Below are 18,146 nucleotides of genomic sequence, written 5' to 3'. Positions count from 1 at the left end.
GGGCTTCTAGGATATACCCTTTGGTTGGTTGATGATGCATGGAGGGGACTGGAACCATGGCAATGAGATGATATATGATGGAATGAATGTAAAACTAAAGTTCTCTCATGTAAACTACCATATAATTCACAATAAAACATTTATAAAAATAAATAATAAATAAATAAATAAACACAAACCCAAAAATCCAATATCCTGTCTGGTTGCGTTTCGATGAGTTACTTAGTGCTTTCTTTTCCTGGTATGAACTGGTGCTTGTTCTCATATCTAAACTATAATGATGCTGTCCATCTTAGCCTGCTGCAGACTATCAATGCCAAGGCTAGTAAAACCATTGAACGTGAGGTGCCTTGTCAGTTCTTTCACCAGAAGAAAGGAGAGTGGGAACTGAGAGACAAAGGATTCAAAACTGTTGACTTTCAAAGGGATGAAATGACTGGATTCCTCTCTTAATTTTCAACCAGAAAGTAGTGTCTGCCCAATATGCTTTAGAGGGAAGATCCCAGTCTTGTGGTCTCTCACTAATAAAGTGGGGTCCCAAGACCAGCAGCATGAACATCACCTGAAAACTGGTTGGAAATGCAGAATCCCAGGCCCACCTCAAGTCCATTGGCACAGGCTACCCAGGTGACTCACACGCAACACTACACTCTTGGGAATCTTGTTGTTGTTAAGTACCGTGGAGTCGGTTCCGACTCATAGTGATCCTGCACAGGGTTTCTGAGGCTGTAAATCTTAACGGGAGCAAAACGCCTCATCTTTCTCCCACGGAACAGCTGGTAGTTTCGAACTGCCAACCTTGAGGTTAGCAGCCCAGCTCCTTTGGAGTCTTAGAGTGGCTCTAATGGCTAATGCAGTCATAGTTGCTAAGTGAAAAGTTGAAAGTTCAAGTCTACCCAGAGGCACTTGGCAATCTACTTCCAAAACAATCAACCATTGAAAATCCTATGGAGGAAAGTTCTACTCTAACACACATGGGTCAACCTGAATCAGGGTCAGCTCTACAGTAATTTGATTGGCTTATATTTTCCACTTCTAGGCTAAAGTAAAATAATGTCTGTACAGAAATTTTGCTCACAAAAGGATTGTCCTCTCCCACTTTCCCGTCCAGGTTCTAAGTAAAGTGCAAACTTCTCTTGGTTCGCAAAATTCTCTTGCCAGATATCCCTTTCTTGGGAGCTCCTAGAGAGCCTATGTTCTTTTAAATCTTTGTTTCTCCAGCTCTTAGCATCTAGTGCCTGGCACATAATAGGTTCTCAGTATAGGTCTGGTGAATGGATTAATAAATCCAGTGAAGCAAGAGCTAATAAACAGGTTATCTACAAAACTCTAGTCCTAATAACATACAGATGGATATATCTGGATATGAATGTAACTTTTCCTGATTTCACTCATTCTGAGAGTTTCAAAAGAATTCACACTTGACTAAATAGTAGAGGTTTGGGTTCCTACTGCAAAGAGCATCTCTTCATGTGAAATGAGCATTACCAATAGTTACAATTGTGAAGAAACAGGCAAACCTGAGCACCTAGAGAGGAGGTATGACCTACTGGCAACCCGCTTGCCTGTTTAGCTATGAAACCAGTGAAGCTAGTCTGTTGTAACAACCAAGTATGGTAAAAGTACCTGTTGTAGTTATTGTTGGTGATGGTTGTGTACCATCGAGTCAGTTCTGACTCATAGAGACCCTATAAAGGTTTTCATTGCTTTTTATCCGACAGCACCTAAGATTAAAGCTTTGAAAACCCTGGTGCAGTGCTACTCTGTCCGTTGTTGTTGTTGTTGTTGTTGTTAAGTGCCATCGAGTTGGTTCCAACCCACGGCAATCCTGTATAGGGTTTCTGAGGAGCAGCTGGTGAGCTTGAACCACTGACCTTGAGGTTCAAAACAACTTTGCAGTCCAGCGCATTACCCCACAGCGCCACAGCAGGCTCTGTCTTATAGGGTTGCTATAAATCACAATCAACTGGGCAGCAACAGTTTTGATTCATCGTCACAGAAGTAGATCACCAAGCCTTCAGCAGACCCGAAATACCTGAGAGCACTTCCTGGTGCCACTAAAATTGCCTCAGAGGGATTGTTCACCCAGTAAATGGAGAGACTCTTAACAGCAGTAGGGAGCCAGCGGCTCCCTGGATTTCATGTTTTCATGAATTCTCCGCCCATCCCCTCAACACACCTTCCTGGAGGTACGAGTGCAGCCACCTTCCTGGGCCACCTGCCTCTCCACATCAGGAACACTCAGTCCGCAGTGACAGATAGCAACTGAAGGACATCTCCCTCTCCAACATACCCTGGTACTTATAGTGGTATGTATTTGACAGGTAAGTGTAGAGCCATACGCCTGAAGCTCCCTGTCCATAGACATATTGCTCTATGGATTCTGTGGATCATTCATCTCTGAGGGTTTCCTGGTCTTGTCATGGTCTCGGGTCAGGAGCAATTAAACTGTCTCTGTGTATGAAAATGGTCATTGTTGTTGTTGCTATGTGCCGTGTAGCCGGTATCGACTCATAATGACCCTGTACAGGGTTTCCGAGGCTGCAAATCTTTATAGGAGCAGAAAGCCTCATCTTTCTCCCGCAGAGCGGCTGGTAGTTTCGAACTCCTGACCTTGCGGTTCACAGCCCGATTCGTAATCACTACGCTACCAGAGCTCCTTAAGAATGGCCATACTGCCATCTAATTTATTTTATTTTTCCCAAATTTCCTACTAGCTCAGATACACACAGGGTAAAGAAAAACAAAACTGTAGATATTGTGAAGACTAGCCCCTTTCCAAGTCCCCCACTGCCCTTCCACAGTGACAACCACTGTCACTAGTGTGATATATATATATATATATCCTTGCACACACAAGCATAGCATAGGTCTACTCCCTAAGAGTAAGAGTTTCTGTTGATATCCTTCACTTTTGTCTCACGCATTTTGAACGTGTTATCAAGAGGCACCATTGCCCAGAAAATGACACCATACTTGGTAAAGTTGTTGTTGCTGTTAAGTGCCGTCAAGTCAATTCCAACTCATAGCAACCCTGCATAAGGTTTCTGAGGAGCGGCTGGAGAGTTTGAACTGCCAACCTTCAAGTTCAAACCAAGCTTGCAGTTGAGTGCTTATCCTACAGCACTACACCAGGGCTCCCACTTGGTAAAGCAGAGGGCTGCAAAAAAAGCGGAAGACCCTTAGTGAGATAAATGGACACCGTAGCTACAACAATGAGCTCAAATATAACAATTGTTAGGACCTCACGGGATTGGGGAGCATTTCGTTCTGTTGTACATAAGGTCAATATAAATTAGAATTTGACTCGATGGTACCTAATAAAAATATACCCTGAAAGAGCCCTAGTGGCACTGGGAGTCAAGCATTGTGCTGCTTACTGCAAAGCTGGTGGTTCAAACATACCAGCCTCTCCTTGGGAGAAAGATGAGGGGGTCTGTTCCCATAAAGAATCACACTCTCGGAAACATTACACAGGGTCACTATGAATTGAAATTAACTCAATGGCAGTGGGTTTGGTTTGGTTTTTGGTTTTCTATAACTTCCATACTTAGAAGCCAGGATGGCCAGACTTCGTCTCTCATACTTTGGACATATTATCAGGAGGAACCAGTCACTGGAGAAGGGTATCGTGTTTGGTAAAGTGGAGTGTTGGAGAAAAAGTAGATGACCCCCAATGAGAGGGATTGGCACAGTGACAGCAGTGATGGGCTCAGACACAACCGAGACTGTGAGGCCGGCCCAGGACCCAGCAGTGTTTCATTCTGCTGTGCATAGGGTCACTATGAGTCGGTACTGACTCAGTGGCTCCTAACAACAAGAACAATGCAACTCTAGCACTGAAAAAGAGTGTCTGACATACAGCAGGTGCCCAATAGCTATATGTTGAATGAATAAATATGTAAATCGGATGCATTCCTAAAAGCTCAAATTTTGGTATTACCAGTTCCCATTGGGAATCCTGGTGTGGCACTGTAGGATAAACACTGACTGCCAACTGCAAGGTTAACTGTTCAAGCCTACCAGCAGCTCCTTGGAAACCCTGTACAGCGTAGCTATGAGCCAGAACTGACTCAATGGCACTTAATAACAACAAGTTACCACTGAGTTAATCCTGACTCATGATGGCCTACTGGGTTGTCAAGGTTGTGAATTTTCAGAAGCAGATGACCAGGTCTTTCTTCTGCAGTGCCTCTGGGTCCATTCCTACTGCCCACCTTGCAGTTAATAGTTGAGTGTTTTTATTACACATAGTGACCATGTAAAGGTTTCCAAGGAACCGTTGGTGGGCTTGAACCACCAATCCTATGGTTAGCAGTCTAGTGCTTATCCGACAGCTCCACGCTAGAACTTTCTAATCCATGATTATTCTATCTTCAGTATTTGGATGAAGCTTCAGTGAACAGTATTTCTGTTTCCTTAACCAAGGTCTGCTGTTGTTAGCGTCAACAAGTCAGTTCCGTTTCACAGAGACCCTGTATAGGGTTTCCATAGAGCAGTTGGTGGGTTGGAAGCATTGCCATTTCACTTAGCCGTCCAGTACTTATCCTACAGTAGCATACCAGGGATCAACTAAGGCCTTTGTTTTTTTGTATATTTAAGTGCCATCAAGTTGGTTGCAACTCACGGCTACCCTTGTATAAGGTTTCTGAGGAGTGGCTGGTAGGTTTGAATCACTGGCCTTGCAGTTAATATGTATTAAACTAAAAATCAAACCAATTGTAGTCAAGCTAATTCCAACTCATAGCAACTCTGTAGAATAGGACAGAACTACCCCACAGGACTTTCAAGGCTTAGTCTTGATGGAAGGAGGCTGCTATAGCTTTCTCCTGGTGGGTTCATAAGAAACTGACCCTTTGGTTATCAGCGAGTGTTTAGTCACTGTGCCACCAGCACTCCTTTAGTATACATTTTGTTGTTGTTGTTGTTGTTGTTAAGTGTCATCAAATCCATTCAGACTCCAAGAATAGTATAGGGTTTCCAAGCAGCCGCTGGTGAATTTGAACCATTGACTTTGTGGTTAAACACTCCAGAGCTTGTCTTCCAGTGCCATACTAGGACTCCTTAGAATTTGACTTGATTGGTAATGGTGGTTATGTGCCGTGGAGTCGGTTCCAACTCATAGTGACTCTGTTCAGAGTGTCTGAGGCTGTAAGTCTTTACAGGAGCAGAAAGCCTCATCGTTCTCCCGTGGAACCGTTGAAAGTTTCTAAGTGCTGACCTTGAGGTTAGCAGCCCAACTCATAGCCACTATGCTACCAGAACTCCTTATTATATATTAGATAAGCAAATGAATGATGCTTCCAATGAAGGAAACTGAGGGCAAGGGAGGCAGAATAGACAATTCCAAAACATTCATTCTTATGTGCACTTTCACACACCTTCACTCTCACAGGCCCCACAAGATGACACCAAAGGTTTATAATAAAGGAGGGAAGTCAAAGCCTAGTGTTAGCAGCTCAGTGAAAGATGGTGACTGCACTTTAAATGTGAATGTTCCAACAAAGCGAGGTAATAAGGAAAGTCAGTAAAACTGTCAGCACTGGCCAGTTTCAACTGGATAAAAGAATAAAGTAATTGGGCCAGAAAGACAACTCTCTAAATTAGGTTAAATGAATGGAAATACTCTTTATTTTCAAGCCAAATCATGAGGACATCAGCAACAGTAAATAATTACATTATAGGCCACTTTGACCCAGCTGCAAACATGAATTTCCCGAAACAATCTTCTTTATAAGGCATAGAAATGATATATAGCAAGACAACAGAAATGGAATTGGACTATGCCAGAAAACATGGGCTCATGTTTTGCCTAAATATCTATTATAAACCTACCCTTCCTGTAAGCCCATTGCTTTGCTTCAAAATGACCATTCTCTCCTCAATTACTTATTATTTAAAAAGGCACCCAGGTCAACAGAACCTACCCACCTATGCTTCCACAAGGGCAGGGGGAACGAGCCTCTAATCGTGGTCATCAAGAGCTTTGCTCTCCAAACACTCAGCAGAATTCAATTCTGTTTTTCATCTGCTAATGGTTGGCATTTGGTGTTGTTACTGTGGATGATTCATTTCAGAGGAACTCGTGCACATCTAGAGGCTATGGAAGGAAATGAGGATTTCTTGGCTTATTTCTCATCGAGTATTTTAGCAATATCTCTATGTGCATTGTAAACTCCTGGATAGGAGCTTGTTATTCACTGCTTTCAAGCTGATTCCCCATGTCTCATCTGCTACATATGGTCATTTCTAGGAATGACTATTTATTCCATCCGAGCAAAGGCTGGAGCTGAAATGCACAAGACTTAGGGAAGGCTCCCTGGATCTCAGCATCAGCAGTAGCATGAGGATCTAATGGGGGAAGGGAGGGATGTGGGTTGCATAGTGCCAGATCCATGTTTTTGATCAACTGGATTTTGTTATTGTCACTCCTATCAAGCCCTGAGACAGTGTTTGTACTCTGCATTCCACTGGAAAATCCAACATGTCCAGGCATATCTGAGCAGCCTGTGAGTGAGCAGTCCCGAGATCTCTTTGCCTTAAACATCTCATAGGAGGGAGACTGGTAGGCACTTTGAAGTTCCCTGTTGGGGAAACATGGGACGCTCCTGACTCTTTCAAGTAGTATTTCTTCTTAGAGACTGGACAGAACTTAAAAACAACGAGAGTGAGTTTACATGAACTTGATGCCAGAAGATAGGTTAGAAAGGCTGGTGAGGATGGTAGAGGGCATGCCATGGAACTGCATGAGACTAAGGAAGAAAAGCAGAGCCTAGATTTGATCGTCTGTAAATAGTAGGTAGGTGTGCCACATCTGGGAAATGTGCTTCACTCAATGTTCTAGACTTAACCAAAGTAGACCTAAACCACTCCTCAGTAGGAGTAAGAGTAGGAGAGACACCTTGACCATGAAAATGCTTCCAGAACGAATAGCTTCTAATCTTCAAACACAGCTTAATCATCCAAGGCATTTCATTTCATTTTCTTGCTTGCATAGCATGAAAATTTCTGCCTTCAATACTGATGACTGACTGTCTTCTTTTGGAAGCTTCTAGAAAGCATGATTGCCTCTATTTAATTATGGTGTCCATCCAGCCTTTACCTAAAAATAAGAGCTTCAAAGCTGTCTTTGATAAAGATGACACAATCCTCCATGCTGAATGGCCTCCCACCTCTTTCCTGCCAATCCAACTTATTTATCTTTTCCTTTCCAGTCCAAGGCCTGCCTCTTCCTTGAAACTTGCGTGGGGTAGTTCAGCCCAGTCTTTTTTTCACTTGGGGAACTCTTGGTAACACCCAATTAAGCACTCAATGCTATATTGCTTTATATTGTTCTTTAATGTTTTCATTCTGCAAGTCTCTTGGATTCCTAATTGAATTGCAGTTTTCTAGAAGGCAAGAATTATGTTTCGTGCTTCTTAAGAATGTCTTCTGTCGTTTTCCATTTCCCTACTCACTTTCTATTCCCAAAACCTTGCATGGTTTCAAGGCTGGGCACACTTGCTGAAGTGTATTAGTAAGTACTGTCCATTTGAATGAATAGTTCTTTTTGACTATCTGGTAACCAGATGACATTTGACTAAATAATGTAGTATTTAGAAGGAGAAAGGCAGAATCCTTATTAACTGAAGCTTCACTGGAATCTATGAGTTGTTATCTAGATATACTGCCCACTGGTTTGGGCAGAGTTTCAAGAGGAAGTCCGCCCACTCAATCTCAACCCCAAGGCAGCACTCTAATAATGCTTGCCACAAAGCAAGACTCTTCAAATATGTAACAAATGTCTTTAACAAGGAGGGCAGAGCAGTGAGAAAAATGACTAACCTGCTGGGAGGTCAGTCTGTTTTAGTTGCACAACAGGTCTCTCAGCTGTGTGGCCAGGTTGCCAAGAGCCTCCGAAGGATCCATTCTACCTATGCTATACTGAGATCAGGAGAGCGTTCCATTCTACCTATGCTATACTGAGATCAGGAGAGCGTTCCTTTCTACCACAGTGGAAAAGAGATCTGCAGATTCATGAATGGGGTTCTCTGCGTCACCTCTGGACTCGAAGCCAAGGATTTAAGCTTTATATTTCTGTCACAAGCTTTCTTGAGAAAAGATGCAAAATAAGAAGAAGTAAGGGTAGTCATTGTCCTGTGGGCACACCCGTTACTGAAGTCGTGATTGGGAGCACAGGGCTAGACTATTACCTGGAGGCTAGACCCAATGTGGCCTTCTTAACCAACATTTTGACCTCAGGTGCATCACTTAATCTCCAAGTTTTACCATTTCCTACAGGAAGGTAATACTCTCACAAGCATTTGGTAAAGTTAAAACTTCAACACACATGTTACTGTTATCATGGTCAGATCATGTCTGTCTGTATGACTTGGAAAAAATCCAGAAGAGAGCTACTAAGATGAGTTCAGATTTCTCATCAGAAAGACTAAGGAATTAGATATAGTCAGCCTGGAGAAGAGACATTTAATAACTGTCTTCAAATGAAGGACTTTTGCCCACAGGCAGGTGAGCATCTGGGGTCCACATGTTCTCGGGCTGCACTGAGTAGAAATGGGAAGTCCAGACTCTGACAAGGAAATTTTTCTGGCTTTCAGGAACACAGGATACAAACGAGCAACTCAGAGCAGCTAGAGAATATCGTTCTGGGAATGACTTCGTGTGAGGAATAAAGACAGAAAGGATGGGCAGAACTGTAGCAGGGTCTCAACTCCGCAGGAAGCAGTCGCATAGTTCCTGTCAGTTTATTATTCTATAAATTGCCTCTTGGTTACTTTGCTCTGTTCTTGGATCTTTTGAACGTGCCACGCCTGAGAGTCAGCAATCTGGCCTCAATCTGTTCCTTGTAGACCCTTTCCTGCTGCTTCTTCCTGGGCAGTGGATAGAGTTAGGTCCACTTGCCTGTCCTTAGCACAGCACTATACATATTGCAACCTTCACAGGCACTGTTACCCTGCATTTATATGTGAGAAATCTGGACTCTAAACTAGTAAGCACTAGAGTCAGGATGTTAATCCAGGTCTGATGGTCCCAGACAGGAGGCTGACTGCTATTCCTTACTGGGGAAGCAGGTGGATACAGAAAAAATGCTACCCCTCCCCCCAGAGAGTGGGGATCCTGCTCCCTGCTCCCTGCTCCTCATCGTCCGCTTTCACAACACACAATCACTCCAGGGCCTGATATATGGTGTTATCTGTAACAGTGCCTAACAAAAGGCATTCAGATTATTTTGTATTTTATTGAAGAAACAGTGATCCAAACATACTAATAAGGTCTGATTCTCATACTTTCTACTGTTGGTTGAAACAGTGAAGACCCCTCCCAGGTGAACACTTCCACACAATTGGAAGGCAGGAGAAGAGCCAGGTTCTGCCCTCCGTCAACTGAGAACCTGTGAATAATGGTGTAATGTCATATTATCATACAGAAAAAGAAAACATAGATCAATGTCATCGTAACAAAGAAAGAAATACTAAGTAATGAGTACATAAAGCTCCTGACTCCTGGGACTTTACCCTGTTTTCACACATTTGAGAATTATATTCCTGTTATGTGTCTGATACCACAAACTGTTGTTAAGTTATGTCGAGTTGGTTCCAAGCCATAGCAACCTTGTATAGGGGTTCTGAAGAGTGGCTGGTAAGCTTGAACTTCCAACCTTGTAGTTCAAATTGACTTTATAGTCCAGTGCATTAACCCACAGTGCCACACCGGGACTCTACCACAGACTAGCATACCTCATTTTACTGAGCTTCGCCTGATTGTACTTGCGCAGATATTGCATTTCTTACAAATCGAACGTTTGAGGCAGCCCTGTGTTGAGCAAGTCTGTCAATGCATTATTCAAACACTATGTGCTCACTTCATGTCTCTGTGTCACATTTTTAATAATTTGCACAATATTTCAAACATTTTTATAATGCTATTGCACATTTAAGGAGCTCTGGTGGTGTAGTGGGTTATACATTGGGCTGCTAATAGCAAGGTCAGCAGTTGGAATCCACCGGTTGCTCTGCAAGACAAAGATGAGGCTTTCTGTTCCTGTAAAGATGTACAGCCTTGGAAACCCTATGCAGGGTCACTGTGAGTCAGAACCAACCCCACAGCACATAACCACTACCACTACCACTATACATTTAGTAGACTATAGCATAGCACCAACAGGAAACCAAAAAATTGTCTGACTCACTTTATTGCAATATTCACTTTATCGTTGTGGTCCCGCACTGAACCAAAATATTTCCAACATATGAGTGTACTGATTTAAGTACATGGTGAGTCGCTGGAGCCTGCTTACTAGGAAGTCATAGGGTGGTCATTGTTGTTGTTATGTGCCGTGGAGTTGGTTCTGACTCATAGAGACCCTGTACAGGGTTTCTGAGCCTGTAAATCTTTATGGGAACAGAAAGCCTCATCTTTCTCCCACAGAACAGCTGGTAGTTTCACACTGCTGACCTTGTGGTTCGCAGCCCCATTCGTAACAACTACGTTACCAGAGCTCCTTGTTAAGTGCTGTTAAATCAGTTCTGACTCATAGCAAACTTGTATAGGGTTTCCAAGGAGCAGCTGGTGCATTTGAACTGCCAACCTTGTGGTTCACACCAACCTTGAGGTCCAGTGCTTATCCTACAGTGCCACACCAGGACTACTTATGATAAAAGCCAAAGACTAAGATGCACCTAAGCCCAAACACTCAAACAATAGCATTCTGAATGTGTTTGCTTCTTGGGATAATGTAGGTATAGTATTTAGCACAATTCCTGTCACACAGTATCCCTTTCCTGAACATGTATGGGTAGGTGACAAAAGGGACAACATTCATGATCATATACAGGTTTGGCAAATGATACTTTTACATACATATTGTATGCACTATACATAAAAGCCCAAACAGGGAGCAAGACTATGAACACTTTTTATGCAAAAACAAAAACCTTGAGGAACTGAGTCACTGGGCCTGGGAGCCCAAGAACACAAGAGACCAGATATCAAGGTCAATTGGCACAACACAGTCCACAAAGACAATGTTCTACAAACTACTCTGGTGAATAGCGACTGGGGTCTCAAAAGCTTTCAAGTGGTCATCTAAGGTGCAAAGAAGTGTGAAGAGAATCAAAGACATGTGGAAACAACAGTCCAAAAGTCTGACTAGTGGAACTCATGAACCTTAGGCTCCATGACCCTGAGACCAGAAGAACTAGGTGGTATGGGATCACAATAGAAGGAACTGAATAGAGTGCAAGAAACATAGGGAACAAAACTCAAATTCATAAAAAGACCAAGCTTACTGGTCTGATGGCAATTCGTGCCCCAAGACCATGGCTTTCAGTCGCTGTTCAGGCCTAGAACTGAACTCCCTCCTGGTTCTACCCACCCCGACGGCTTAACTTTCAGTCACACAATAGACAGGCCTATAAGGAGAACAGCAACACCAACAAGGTACATGCTCCTTAGGATAAGATCAAAAGTACTGCAATTGCCCCGGGATAAAGCTTTGAAGGCAAGATGAATAGGAAAGAAGGACAACTAAAAACTCTAAGCATTATGGGGATTGCAATCAATGTTACAAAGCAAAATGCTTATGAACTGTTGAATGGAAAACCAATTAGCTCTGTAAACTTTCACTCAAATCACAATAAAATAAAATTAAAAGTCAAACATCCACCTATCACATGATCTAACCATTCCAATGATCCAAGAAAAATAAAGTGTGTTTTTAAAAAGTCCCTTTCCTCCACTCCCTTCTACCCGCTGCAGCTATTAACCAGCCCTTAACCCTGAGCTCTAACATTTGTCTATTTAAATTATACCAAAGAATAAAGTCATACAACCAGAAATGACCTTAGCTAACATCCAACCCTATCTCTTACATTTGGGGTTAGGTTGCAGGTTTAGCTAAAGCATACACTGGTCAAATCCCATTATGGGGAACTGAATGGGACATGGAAGCAGTGGAATTTTATTAGACAGTTAAAAATCACATTAGCTCAAGCTTGAGCAAACGGAAACAACCAGGCTTTCTACAGTGCGTCAGCAGGAAAACAATTCTTTTTTTGGCACACCCTAGAAAAAGGGGGCAGCATGCACACAGTCTCACCCCCACACCTTTCTCTGAAATCTCTGATATTTGCATCTATTTTAAAGTTTGTACAATTTCTAAAATATATGTTTATCCATCAGTGGGCATTTGATATAAGAGAGTGGAAGGGTGCTATCTATAGATAGCAGAATGATACCGATGGGTGAAAACTTCAGTTATGCCTCATCTCAGTTCTCTCTTTAGCCTTTTGCAGACTAAAGAGTTAGTTATTTTCACTCAAGGCAAGGGCTTAGACCAAAATTTGTGACTATCCAGTCTGATCATCCAACAAGGTGTCTGTGGTGGTCATGGTGTTACACTAGACCCTTCTCATGAGAACGAGGTAGCAAATGCTAAGGCTGCCTGTTCTCCAGCTCCTCAACTCACCCTGCCGACCCTTTCATCCTTCCAAACCCCAAACCACCTCCAGGCTGAGCACCCGCAGTCCTAGCAGTGGGGTAGAGAGAACAGATGTATAGAACACAACAAGATCAGCTTCTAAGGAGGGATTACTGAAAATCCTTCCTACTATCCCAAGACAGGATCCCAAGTACAAGAACAGCAAGCAAGAAAAAAATAAAGGCAGAAATTTTTCTTCTTTTCTTCAGAGCAACACATGCTAGCACTTTAGAGACTCTGGCATGTATCAGCATTTCTGAAGTAAACGCTGTTTTCTTTAGATGAAAGAGATTTAAAAAGAAAAGAAAAAGCAAGAAACAGACTAAGAATTTAGTCCAGTGAAAATTGCTTTGGCCATTCACATGCAATAAAGTGGTAAAGAAAGAAGAAAAAAATCAATCACTTCTGATTTATTTATTCATTCAGCTGTCCAGCTCCTTTCCTTCTATTGGCAAAGGAGGATGTCTCCCACAATTTTGCAAGTGGTTCATCTTTACAAAGAAAAATAAATAAATAAAAATAAATAATAATGATAATAATACAAGCCTCCCATTGTTAGCCCAGCTTCCTGGCACAGGAAATATATATTTAATTGGTTATCCTATTGCACATAAATTATGTAAGGATAAAAGACGATTGATTTTGCTCATCAACTGTTTCATCAGTGTCTACATGTCACTATGACACATTGTTGTTGTTGTGCGAAGTGCTGTAGAGTCGGTTCCAACACTTAGCAACCCTGCATAGTAGGGCTTCCGAGGAGCAGCTGGTGAACTTAACCTGCTGACCTTGTAGTTCAAACGGCTCTGCATCTGGCGCATTAACCCACAGCGCCACACGTCTGGTGCCTTTGGGATCAGATGTCATGTTAAAAGCTTCACTTTGTTGGCAGCACTATTTCTTAATCCAAGTTGTGGGTATCTTAGTTGCCACTTTATTATTCTTTGGGCCTTCTGGTAGGTCTTATATGTTTCACACTGAACATTGTTAAATCCTCAAATCAGCTATTCTTGGCTGTTCAGTGCTCGGGACAGAGGAGGAGAGTTAGAAAAGCCAAAGGATCAATTGTAAATAAAGAGCAGAAAATGTACAAGACTAGTTTTGTAAGGAGATGAAAAGTTTTGAACCTATTCCAAATAATTGAGTTCTATTAAAAGAGACGTAAGTCCCATTTTCATCCCCGTACCCACAGACACACAGTTACTGAATTCCCCTGCTGAAACTGGGTGATGAGTTAGCCAAATGAAACTCTTTAGGTACCATGTTCCCATGGCATCACGTGATTCTAGGAAGTCTCTCCTCCCACCACTCATCCTCACACTAGAAAGCTTCACTCCTAAAACCAGAGAGTCCATGAAAAGTTGGGACTTTGTGCCCGGTGTCCCTAGTATTTGGGAGAGATGTGCTTTCCCCTCAGGGCACAGCCTCCAAATCCCATTATAGCCAGTGCCAACACTCTGAATAGCATCCATCTCCAAACCCAGCAGGCTCTCTGTGTGGGATGTATTTCACCCTGGACCCCTCTCATATGGACAAGGTAAAAAATGTGATGGCCATTCCCTTTCCAGCTCATCTCCTCTCCCTAGCAAGATGTTCACTGCTGCCACATTCAAGTCATCTCTTCCATTCCCCAGTTCAGAGAGAGAGGAAGAAGAGGGGGTAATAAAATTTTAGTCTAAATTCCAAACTTTATAAGGCCCAAGTCAGCCACCATCTCCTTATTCCTATTTGAACAGATTTTATTTTCTGTCCTTCCAGTGAGCCTTTAAAAGGTATTAAGTGAGCAAAGAGAGAATTGAAAACAGAGGCTGTAAAAAGAACAGGCAAACTTAAGGATCTGAAAATCTATGCCTCATCTAATCAGCCACTAGGGAGCCCAGAGTCCCTACCCCCATGATTTCGCTATTAAAAGCAGGGTTTTGACCTGGGTGAGGAAGTGAAGAAAAACTCAGCACTTGTATCACAGTTCTAGAGAAAGAAGATTCTGAAATTGACATCTTATTTATTTCATTTCTGAATACTATTCCAGGGGTGGGGAACGCTTCTTCTGCCAAAACTGGTAACATCACTCGCAGGTCATACAAAATTATCAACTTAAAAAATTAGCCTGCTATCTTTGGTCCAACATTTAATTAACTCACCCCTAACCAACTCAACAACACTTAACTACAACGACAACAACAATGTGTGGCGCCATGGTTTAATGAGCCAGACTGCAATGTTGGTTTGAACCACAAGGTTGGCGTGTCAAGCTCACCAGTCACTCCTTGGAAACAATATACAGGGTCAATATAGGTTGGAACTCACTCAACGGCACTTAACAACAACAACATATGGACCAGATTTCCCACCTCTGTTAGATCAACTGTTTTTACTCCCTTCCCAACACATACACAACCCCACAGGGGTCTCCACAGAGACAGTGTCACTTCATCTAAGTCCATTTTGTGTACCAGCTTGCAAGAAATGCCTCTTTCAGTGGCCTTGCCTTTTAAGCTGAAATCTTCTCTCTGCTCCACCAAAGTTAACAGATGGCAGGTCCCTTTTGTACACAGACATGAGCATATTCAAAATAACCTCCTCTTTAAATGATGCCAATTAATGAAATGTTACTGTAATATGTCCCAACCAAGGAGGAGAAGGAGTAACCCAAAAGACAACGAAAGAGAACAAGGATGGAGAAGGAGTAACCCAAAAGTCAACATAAGAGAACAAGGATGGAAGATCACATTCTCCTACCTTCACCCGATGATCCTGAGAGATCAATGATCACATACACTCTTCCTTCTGGCTCCAGATCAATCTGCAATTAAGAACATGACAGTGTCTGTTAGTGCATTGTGTGGGCAGCCCTAGATTTGCATTGCATTTCCATCCCAAACTGTTCAAACCCAGACTCATAGCTCCATACCATTCATCAACCTGCAATGTGTCAAGTTAGGTCAATGTGTCAACCTGCTAGGTGAATCAGGGTAGGAAGGAGAACCAGTATTTAGAGAACACCCACTTTGTACAGTGCTCTACTAGAGGGTCTCCACATATCAAGCAAAGGGGTACAGGGGGGACAAAGAAATTTTGCTCCCCAGGGACCACTTGATTGGTGATGGTTTTTATTGTGAAAACTAGAGTGGGGACTTGCTATAAGCATCTAATGTGTGGTAGAGCTAGGGACGCTGCTAAATATCCTACAGTGCATAGAACAGTTGCTACCTACCTCATCACACCTCCAAACAAACTCCAGCCCAAACTGTCGACAGTAGCAAGGGTGAGAAACCCTGTGCTATCTCCTTTTTCGGATAAGGAGACTACACTCAACAATCCATGGTGGGAAACAAAGCTGGGATTCTATGCCAAGGCTGTCTAAAGAAACCCACTAACTGCCTCCCAGGGAAAAGAGGAGAGGCATAACAGACACTATCCTTCCTCTCAAGGTGCTTGCAATTTCACTGGGAAGTTGGTAGAATACCGTGGAACCCAAAGTAACGATGAGGTACAGAGGTGAATGATACATTATCTGATAAGTCTGAAATCATGACAAACAGCAGACTGGGAAGACTTCATGAAGACAAGCAAGGTGAGACATTCTGGGGAGAAAAAAAAAGCCTCAGCAAAGCTTTAGTGTATGTGTGTGGTGTTTGTGCGAGATTGAAGGACCCCATGCCTGTAGGCGACAAACCTGTTCTGCAAACTGCAAATTTCACCAGATATGTAAAGAGAGACAAGAGAGCTAAGCTATTTCCATCAACATGCTCCCTCCCCATCCCAATCCATCTAATATCTTCTACTCTCCAGGATCAGGCTGTTGAGATCATGTGATTGACAAGAAGCATCAGAGTGGCTGGGCCTCTTCTAGTTAGGATCTGAGCAATCTGTACCGAATCTGTGTTCTCCATGAGAGACAGCAGTAACTCTGGGAACTCTGGATCCCAGATGACCCCCTGCAGTCTTTCCCCACTGCCACAAGCTTTCTGTCTATGCAGAAATTTAATTGGTTCAGAAGTGCCAGGCTCAACAGTCTGTGAATTCCTTGAGGACAGGAGCCACCCTTTTCTTTTCTCCATGGTTCCCACAAAAAGCAGGCACACATTTGGCAATTAAGATTTATGAAGGATCAGCCATTTGGACATCTTCCCCTCCTCCAAGGTCAAAAGCAATTGTCACCTCCTCTCTGAAGCCTTTCCAGATATGTCCAATTAGGGTTCACTGTTCCCTCATCTGTATTACCTCAGTTTACTGTACATATCTGAATCACGGTGCCTAGTAAATTATAAGACATTGTCCATGTATATATCTCCCTAGCTAGGCAGAGTATAATAACCATATTTGCATCCCTAGAGCTTAGCTGAGAACATGATGGCTCTGTAGGATAAGCACTGGACTGCAAACTAGAAGGTTGGTGGTTTGAGCCTACCATCTGCTCAGTGGGAGAAAGATGAGACTTTCTGCTCTCACAGAGATTTACAGCCTCAGAAACTCTTTACAAGGTCACTATGAGTCAAAACCGACTGGATGGGACTTAACAACAATAACAGTAGTTAGCTGGTGGGATAATTAATAAACTCAGCTTCTAACTGAAAGGTGGGCAATTCTAGTCCATCCACAGGTGCTTCCGAAGAAAGGCCTGGTAATCAGGCTACACAAATCAGTCATTGACAACCCTATGGAGCACAGCTCTATTCAAATACATAAAGGGTCTCCAGGAATTGGAGTTCATTCAATGGCAACTGGTTTGAGGATATTTTGTTGTTGTTGTTGTTGTTTTTTCTTGAAGCTTGAGATACAGATGTGAACCACAGAACAGACTGGTGCTTCTACTGGATAAATACTGACACCTTCCACCCCGAAAGGTCCATGAAAATGTTCTTCAGAACCCTCACCATCAGGACTGACCCTGTCACAAATATAACCAAGACCCTGCAATGAATTACAAACAGGAAAACCAACAATTGGCTCCACTGAACAGAGCCAAACCAGAATCCTGTCCCTGCCAAAGTGCAAAACTATCAGGGGCCCTCTTGTCTAAAAGTATGGAATTTAAATAATGTATGCCTTTCAAAGATTAGATCATCCCTATTAAGCCCTGCAGACAAAATGAAACACTTTCTCATATCCTCCAAGTCAAAGATTTCCCACGGCTGTGGACTTTATTGGCCAAGTACAACGCTATCTATGAAAGCAAAGGAATGAGATGAACTTCGAGGCCTCTCCAAAGGCAGGCAGCGTGCCTATCTCTGCAGAAGTAGCAGGCGCTGGTGGCAGGGAGGACAGGTCACGGACGATAAAATGGATTAGGATATTAACATTCAAGATAGTCATCAGAAACCATTTTAGAACCCACTGCTGCTTCAATGCTGGCGAACTGCATTTCTAAACAGAAAAATAGAAATTAAGCTATTAAACATGCCAAAAGCAACAAAGAGCTTTGCAGCCTGGGCAGATGGCTGCAGAGCACTGGCCCAGCCCCAGCAAGAAGAGTGAGGAGACTCTGAGAATTTGTGGAGGGTGGTGGGACCTGAGTGTTGCTAACTGGAGTGGTGGTAAAGAGGGTGGTGCAACTTCATGGCCAAATTTGTTTAATCACAAAATCTGCTCACGACTACATGGTCTGGATAATGAAGCAATGCAGTGCCCAGCCCTGCACAACCCCTACAAGCTGTCAATCATCATC

General features: G+C 42.8%; 1 protein-coding gene across 1 annotated transcript in view; it reads right to left on the bottom strand.

The window, feature by feature from the left end:
• PRKCE (protein kinase C, epsilon) overlaps positions 1 to 18,146 on the bottom strand; it is a 771,524-nt gene that overhangs the window by 443,680 nt on the left and 309,698 nt on the right. The window contains exon 2 of the mRNA XM_006839418.1: positions 15,218 to 15,281. Within this exon, the coding sequence (XP_006839481.1) occupies positions 15,218 to 15,281 (64 nt within the window). The remainder of the gene's footprint in view (positions 1 to 15,217; positions 15,282 to 18,146) is intronic.

This window comes from Chrysochloris asiatica, unplaced genomic scaffold, assembly GCF_000296735.1.
Source record: "Chrysochloris asiatica unplaced genomic scaffold, ChrAsi1.0 scaffold00024, whole genome shotgun sequence".
Lineage (NCBI taxonomy): Eukaryota > Metazoa > Chordata > Mammalia > Afrosoricida > Chrysochloridae > Chrysochloris > Chrysochloris asiatica.
Note: the sequence above shows the minus strand (reverse complement) of the source record. Positions and strands in the feature narration are given on the sequence as shown.